The following is an 8294-nucleotide window of genomic DNA, read 5'->3' as shown; positions in this document are numbered from 1 at the left end:
ATATATATATATATATATATATATAATTATAATTATAATTTATTTTTTTTCCCCAAATGAGAGGTTCATAAAAACACCAAAGTGAAAATATGGTCCATTCTAGAGGGGTTTCAAATCATAATACAATAATTATTTCATATTTATTCATAATGGAGAATAAAAAAGCATTAAAAACTTGAACATCAACATTGTATTTATTAGAAGTGCTGTTATCTGAATAAATATCAACTGTTTAGTTGCAAAATCTGTAAGATTATTGTTTCCACAAAAGGTTGTTTAAAAACTTAAACTCAGCGAAGTGTTTTACTAATAAAATCTGAGTAATATTTCACTTTCAAAAGCAAATGTTTTTACCAAAAAGTATGTTATAAATGTAAAAAACATACTCTTAAACAAAATATTGTAATCATATCTTTTTCTTTATTATGTCTTTTTTACTGTATAAGTACAGTAGAAGTCTTGTTTTCAGTGTTTACATATTTCTTTGAATTCTTACAACATACATGTTTGAAAAATATATTTTTAATCAAATTAGTACTTGGTCACTCAAAAGTATGGAAACAAACCCAAAATCTAACATGGCAACATTTCTAATTTGATATTATTGTTTTAAAGTCATGATTGAATTTGCATAGCCAGGAATAACTACTGGGCAGAGTATAATTAAGTTTAATTAATCTATCTAATCATTAAATTATATATATATATATATATATATAAGAGCTGAATTGTAACTATGCACTCATCTTGTGCTCAGCACTGGTTGTTGTGGGTGCAGATGCCAACACGCCACACACCAAAAAAAATCTACTTTTTGAGGATTTTGTTTCACATGTGAAGACACTGATATTAAAGAGAAAGATGAGGAGAGGGAAATAACATAATTCATGAAAAATAACTCTTTTCTTATACATATTTTCTCATTATAGAAGCATCCTGCTGGCAGCATTGTCTTTGCCTTACGCTCCAACATCCAAAGAGAAGGTCATGCTGCCCAGGTAGCGGTCAGTAGGTGAATCATTTATGATTCCTTTTCCATTCAGTTTGCATTGCACTTGAATGTGAGTGTCGTACTGCACTCCTGCAAAGCGCACAGCCACTACAGGTGAAGAGTAGTTTACCTGAGACAAAGCAGAGAGAATACAGATACGTGTTATTGTCAATGCTTTTCCCACAGACAGTCATAAATCAGAACTCACATGTCTGAGCTTCCCGTAGTAAGGGTAGTACTTCATGTCAAAAATACTTCTAGGGAAAAACTGGATTTCTCCTAAAGCTTCCGGTGGTCCTTTCTGAAAGGAGAAACATAATTATTCACTTGGCTTTTTCCTACCTACTCGTTCAGATGCCTGTCCTGAATCACAGTTAAATGATTTTATGTCAACTGTACCTTAACTCCACAAGTCACGTTTATTGGTTTTCCCTGCCCAGGTAAGTAACCAAGAATCTATGAGTTAAAAACAAAATGCAAATGATAAATGTAGAGGTTTCATGTTTGATACAATAACTTTTAAAGTCTTCAAGCTGGCATTCAATAAGAGGCACGTTTAAAATTGTGTACATTGAAAAAGAAAATTTAATCCAATCTTAGCTTCACAATAAATCTCCAAACAAAAGTTACACATTATATATATATATATATATATATATATATATATATATATATATATATTATAGAAATACCAAAGGTTTATGTCTTTCCATGAGAAAATGCACAAAGCAATCAGTTAAAAAAGTTAATTATGATATCAAACTAAAAGACAGTAATATTGGTTCTTCAGTGCCCACAAGGCGTCACTGTAAAACATTATCAACAAAACAGGGTGTTGATTTTTTGTGTTCAGATTAAAATGACTGACACGTTTCTTACCCGGTTCATTCGCAGCAAGATGCATGGCCTTCCCTGAGAGTAGCCATAGTGGGGGTCATGCAGCCCCGAACAGTCCTGCAACCAGGACCGCTTAAACTGGCACGACTTCCGCTCCGCGCTCTCCTCCAGGTCATCCTGCATGAAGTATGCGTCATGTGTGCAGCGAATATTCTTCCTGTCCTGGGCACCGTCATTATAGGCTGAAAGTAGAGAACAGAGACGAAGGGAGGGGAGGTGGGGGCATAAATAAACCTTTGCAGCCGCAAAGTCCTGCCAGGCTAAAGAAGCTTGACAAAAGCTGAGTGTGAAACAAAAACTACTGAATGGCTACTTTCTGCCCACAAAAAAGGCTTCCCTTCCCAGCATGCACTGCAGGAAACACAAAAGATGTCTTCTTCTTGTCCAACAAACTCAACAACCTCACCCCCCTGCATTCACACAATGTAGGACTGACTCACGTCTTAGAAACTCATCCATAGACCTGGCGTACTTTTTCCAGGATTTGCGGTCAGATGCATTAAAAGCAATCTCATGGCCTTCTAGGTGCGGGGCCATCGTCATACCTGCCAGTGGAGACCAAGAGACAGTGCAGAGACTCAAGGAGAAGCAAAAGACAGACAGAGAACCAGAGAGACATGGGTATAGTTTGAGTTTGGGGTTATATTTACCTGGTGGCATCACTCTATCGTTATAGGTGGGATGATAGGGACTAATAGACCACATGAGGCAAAACAAACAGCCTCCAAACATGGCTGCAAGAAACACATAAAGTCCAGCGTAGAATAGCAGGATGAGGCCTGAATAAAACACGAAAAATGGATTAATAGGGTCATCATTTCTTTTTCTTGTTTTTAAAACACATGGACAAAAGTAGATTATGCACCAGACGACACATCTCTGAGTACATCTGATTTGAATGTCTGCTGGAACAGTTTGGGGGATATTTGACGAATATTTGTTTACTCCGAAAACAAGTTCTCCACCTCTTGTTTAGACCCACAAATAACTTTATCTGTTTTGGTAAAAACTTGGCTGTAGTGTGCTAATAAATGAACAATGTGACAACGAAATCCTGAGAACCAGAGTTGTTCTGTAATATTCAATTAACAGTGTGTAATTCCTAAATTAAATGGCTTTTGCTGTGCAGGCAATTTCACAGGGGACTAACTGCAGCCAGCCTTGCGTCTCCAGAGTCACAAAGGCCTTTCTGTTTGCGCTCAGTGAGAATTCTCCCAGCTGTCCTTTCACTCAGGAACACAGTGAACCTCCGGTTGCCATCGTAGTGAAGGTCTTTAGCAGCCATAGAGGCTCGGCCAGCTCCAAGGAGCCCCAATCACCCCACTCTGGCATTGTGTCCCCTCTTACACACTCGACTCTCAGGACACGCAGCACAGACCTTTCTTCAGCAGACACATGGACCCCCACTTCTCCACAAGTGTGCACACACTGGTTATGCAGCTGAAATCAGCTCTTAGCTCTGCCCAGGGACGAAGCTATCCAATTTATGCGTGAAACACACACTTTTCCTAAATCCATTTAGTGTCTACACCCAGTTGGATCATGTTGTCTTTTGTGTGGCGTGGTGCTGAGGGCGGGGGGCACAACTGCATCTCATGGCAACTACTCTAGAATACCAAAAAGTTGCTCCATCATCACTGACTGCACAAAACGCATTGAGCATGTCTACGTGTGCCACTGCAAATGAACGACCATAAACATTTTAAGTTTAGCTACAAGGTCGACGAGGCTTTGGGAACAGGGGCCGTGGAGAGCATGGTAAGATGTGGAGGAATGTGATTCCTGGCCAATGCGAGGCCTGGAACACTGCTCTCCTGCTGAGGACACGTCCCCAGGCAGTCTGTTTTTGTCGGGACTCTCTGAATCGTCCATGCACCTATGTAAACATCGAGGATGAGGACACACAGACACTCGCAGCACAGTGACTGCACAGACATTTTTCACCCCCAAGACTATCCTTGAGGAGATCTTTTAAAACACTCAAACCCCATGTTGCCTCCTGAGCTTGTTTAAAATGAGTCAACCATAAAGTACTTAATAATAACTTGTTACTGGACTCATACATTAAAAAACATAAAAGCACTTTTGGATCAATCCAAATGTTCCTCTCAACACCCCGACAGCACAGAACGTCTCTTGCTCCATGAACTCACTCCAGCTCTTGCCAGAACGTCCCATGAATTCGTTGGTTTCTGCATTCCACAGGTATTTCTTCAAGTCGGCTATTTTCTGGTGGAGGGTCCTCCTGGGAATTGGCCTGCGCTTCCACCTTTCAAAGTTCAAGTCTTCCTGCTCAAGAGGCTGATGCTCGGCCAGCTGGTCCTGCTCTTCCTCCAACTCCTGGCCATGTTTGAGTATCACTTTGGCTGGCTGTTGGAAACAAGAAGAGAAAAAGCCCTCACCACACATGTCCAAGAACTGCTGAGTTCTGCAGTCAACCTGTTTATAATTTCAAATCACCGCGAGAAAAAAATAAAAATGGCATGCCTCCTGAGCCGAGTATGACCGATAAAATAAACTGCGAGGCAGTGCTCCGCATGTTAATGAACATCACACTGATGGTCCTGTCCCCTGTTTCTGGGAATTATAAACTCGATGGTGACCTTGTGGCACTCGTTGGGAGATCTGACCTCCGCTGAGCGGACCCTCCTGCTTGGAGCAGCAGCTGCAGACAGCAGAGCTGGAAAGGTCAATCTGACATCCAGATGTTGCTCACTGACTCTCAGCGTCCACTGGTCGGGACACACAGATCCCAGAGGAACCATGGGACATTCGAGTGCCATAAAAAATATTCAGTGAAAGTTTGCTTTTAAAAATAATCTGATGTGTTTTTTGTTTTTTTTACTACACACGGACTTTGAGATTAAAAACCAAGTCTGTCAAAAATTGATTCAGCTCTACTACAAAATAAAATTAATTTAAAAAAAAACTGAACAAATAAGGCATCTACCAGCTAAATTAGGAATAAATTAAACTAATCTCAGCACTTACAGGACTTTTAACAGCCTTCTCCTCAGACCCTCCTTCTGTAGAACTGGGCTCCATGTTCTTTACAGCAAGAAAAAGTATTTATTAAAACCAACCAACAATAACAGTGGGCTGTTCAGCAAATTAACACAAATAACATCTGCATGCTTTTTACAACGACAGTCTCTCTGGGCGACTTAGCACACATTTTCAAATAACTTCTAAATTTTCCACAAATACAACTTTAAAAGACAAAAAGTCGACGTACCTGAAGTTTTTGTCTCAGTAAAGACGTGGACTGATTTGATAAATCTCTGGATCCCTATAGAGAAACAATATTTGTCAAAAAGTGTGTGGGGATTTCATTAGAAAGTTTGCAGCCATGCAGGGGGGGACTGGGTGCCGAGAGCCTCCTTCAACTAGGCGCGCTTCATAGTGAATGAAGATTAGACGGAGAAAACTGGGGGTGGGATGCAGAGTGCTTTTTTTGGGTCTCGGAGTGGATTTGGCAGCGGCCTGAAGCACAGCGCTGCATTCAGGACACGCACATCATCAGCTATTGTCTGCTGAGTTGAATAAAGCCTGAATACAATATTTACAGCTCATCCTGAAACAAGTCAGACTGATGAGCTGACTTCATTCATTCGTCTTGATTTATTTGTTCAGTTTATCCAACGTGGGTCAGAAATTGAACAGAACTGTCCTGGCTCATTGCATGCACATTTTTCCAGTTTTCATCCACCCTTCAGTTCTAAACCAACTGCTTCCAATGAGCTCCCTGCTGCTGAAGTTCAAGTAGCCTTCATCCCTGCTCCTTTATCTGCACTCCAGTCACGTAGTGCTCAGTTGCCCCCCTGTAAAAGTGGGAGAGGGGGACTTCTGAGGGTCTTTTTTCTTTCTCTCTCTCTCTCCTTGTTCAAGACCTACACGGGAAAAACGTGAAAAACGTGCAGCACGTGTTCAGGATGTGTTTTACAGTGAATCTAATTCTGCTTCTTTTGTCATCAGATAAATTACCAGTACATGAAGTACTTTTTATGCTTATTCTTCAGTTAAATAAATGGTGTTCGACAGAGAAAATTACATGTATCTATACAGTTTAAATTCCTTCATGCTTGCTCAAGATGAGTTCTGCAACGGAGTTAAACTCAAAGCGGTCCGCTCCTCAGATGAATAATGTCAAATTATTACTTTTATATATGAATGTTTCTGTTCAGTGCCCTGAGATGACTTCTGTTGTGACTTGGCTCTAGATAAATAAACTGAATTGAATTGAAATGTGTCACCTGTTTTCTTTTCTGCACCTGAAGGCTATGTGGGCAGTTTTATTAGGGAGATTCAAGGTCTCTGGCTCACATTCATATACTCTGTTTTAAAAAAAAAGAGATTATTTATTAATTAAACAAGAGAATTTACTTTTTTTTTGCAGAAAATACTGTGATTGCTAACTGCTGAATGACCACTGAAATTTGTTTAAGCACAAACTGAGTTGTTCAAAGGATCAGAACAAAAGCTAAATTTATTAAGACAAAAGATACAAGCTAAGTTCAATAAAACCATAGCTAAAAGTTAAAACCAGCAAAAAAGCCTAAGCAAAACATTCAGCTAAAAGCTTAACATGAAGCAAGCATGTTGAAGTTATTTTCAAAGAGCACAAGAATTTCAAGGATTTGATGAGTTCTCCTTTTATTCCAGTGGGACAAATAAAGTGCATATAAAGTAATAATTTGAATATAAAAGTTACTCAAACCATAATTCATAGCTGTAATGTTCTAATGTGGCTGAACATTTTGATGTAGGAACGATTTAAAATAGCTGAAAGTATGCTGAAATAGTTGCAATCATAAAATAAAAACATTAGAAGATACACACAGGAAACAATTAAACTGTGACCTGTAAAAATTAAAATTAAAATTCTGATGTGTGGATTTTACTACTGTGTGATTGTCATCAAGTGAATTATAATTGTGGCTCGAGGGATTCAATGACTAAAAATATAAATTAACAACTCCGGATGTACACATTTACTAGAAACTATTAGTTTACTTTACTAGTAAAAAGGCTAAGTATATTTTCATGTATTTTTAAGCATTAGTTTAAAAAATCAGATGGAAATGTGCCAAAGAGACGCTGGGGAGTGAGATGTATGGTCCGTGAAGGCAGCGTAGCGACAACAGCTGCTTGCTCCTGAACGCATCATGGTTTAGACAGATGGTGGCGCTCGACGTTAACGTAGGCTTCAACTTTCAATCATTTGTCTGTGAAGCAACTTCTTTTTTTAAATGTTTTCATTCAACCTTTATTTATACAGGTTAGCCTCGGGGACTCATTTACAAGAGAGACCTGAATTAGTGAAAGTGAAATTAATGTCAAATATTCGATACGTAAATCACTGAAAGATGTAAACCCTAAAGATGCTAGCCTGTTGCACTTGTTCGTTTTTTTATATATTTGTTTGTTTGTTGAAAATTGAAAACAATTCTGAAAATAACAAAGTCCATATGCTCAATAATCCAGGTATACAATCCAACATTTTTCAGTCAGGTCATCTGGACAGTTTCTTTTTCTCTTGGGAAGAATCAGTTTTGTGTTGTGTGTTTCCTTGACTGATGAAGTCTTCCGGATCGAATGCGAAATATTTCAGCACACACACACAAAAAAAAGAAACTGTCCGGATGACCTGACTGAAAAAGGTTGAATTCTGAAAGTGTTTACAATTATGGAAAAATCTAAACTTCAAATTGTACCTTATTTAGAGGCTACTAAATTGTTCCACCCTCCTGAAGCTGTTCGTCATTTAGCCTATTGTTAGCCTAGCCCTGTTAGCTAATGAAAGCTAAGCTAATTAATTAACGGTCCTTATTTTATAAAAATGGCGGCTATTAAAGTGTGACGTTCAAGTACGCCTGGGAATATCAGGGTTACAGCATTTGAAAGGTCTACCTGTCGTAACGGTTGTTGTTGGTTTTTTTTTTGTTTGTTGTTTTTTTTTTGGGGGGGGGGGGGGGGGGGGGGGGGGGGGTGCGTGTGACATGCGCACATAGGCTCAGAAGGACCAGCGACCTGCTGCCCGACACGCCGTGAGGACGAAGAGCGAGATACGCCTCAGCAGCCGCAGAGATGTAACCGAGCCGGGCTCGGGCATGTTCAGCTGGACGGCGCGGTGCTCAGAGAATGCCACAGCAAGTGAACGCATCGTCGGCTTGTGAGCCGCTAGATCTCGGATTTATACCGTTTATTACCGCAGAGTCGTGATTCCTGATTTTATTTTGTATTTTCCCCAAGAGGAGTTGAACATCGTCCATCAACAGCAAGCATGCCGCCTCCTGCTCACAGCCTTCAATCCAGCGGGCTGAGTCTGTCTGAAACCAGCATGGGTAGGTGTGCAAGGTGACCCGGCGTGTCTGCTGCAGGTTTAAAAAAAAAAAAATATATAATA

At 39.8% G+C, this 8294-nt stretch overlaps 2 protein-coding genes across 2 annotated transcripts in view; one reads left to right on the top strand and one right to left on the bottom strand.

Moving 5' to 3' along the window:
* Positions 1-445: 445 nt before the first annotated feature.
* atp1b4 (ATPase Na+/K+ transporting subunit beta 4) lies at positions 446-5174 on the bottom strand. Its single transcript, XM_037675719.1, has 9 exons — positions 5124-5174; positions 4880-4936; positions 4042-4258; positions 2539-2667; positions 2329-2433; positions 1871-2070; positions 1391-1447; positions 1200-1292; positions 446-1121 (listed from the first exon to the last, which is right to left on the bottom strand). The coding sequence occupies exons 2-9, from the start codon at positions 4931-4933 to the stop codon at positions 960-962; spliced, it is 1017 nt and encodes a 338-aa protein (XP_037531647.1). The 5' UTR covers positions 4934-4936; positions 5124-5174; the 3' UTR covers positions 446-959.
* A 2717-nt stretch (positions 5175-7891) lies between these two features.
* Positions 7892-8294, top strand: part of tmem255a (transmembrane protein 255A) — a 14422-nt gene continuing 14019 nt past the window's right edge. The window contains exons 1-2 of the mRNA XM_037675718.1: positions 7892-8060; positions 8141-8232. Of these exons, the coding sequence (XP_037531646.1) occupies positions 7999-8060; positions 8141-8232 (154 nt within the window). The 5' untranslated portion in view covers positions 7892-7998. The remainder of the gene's footprint in view (positions 8061-8140; positions 8233-8294) is intronic.

Source organism: Nematolebias whitei, chromosome 4, assembly GCF_014905685.2.
Source record: "Nematolebias whitei isolate Nwh7 chromosome 4, NemWhi1, whole genome shotgun sequence".
NCBI classification, from domain to species: domain Eukaryota; kingdom Metazoa; phylum Chordata; class Actinopteri; order Cyprinodontiformes; family Rivulidae; genus Nematolebias; species Nematolebias whitei.
Note: the sequence above shows the minus strand (reverse complement) of the source record. Positions and strands in the feature narration are given on the sequence as shown.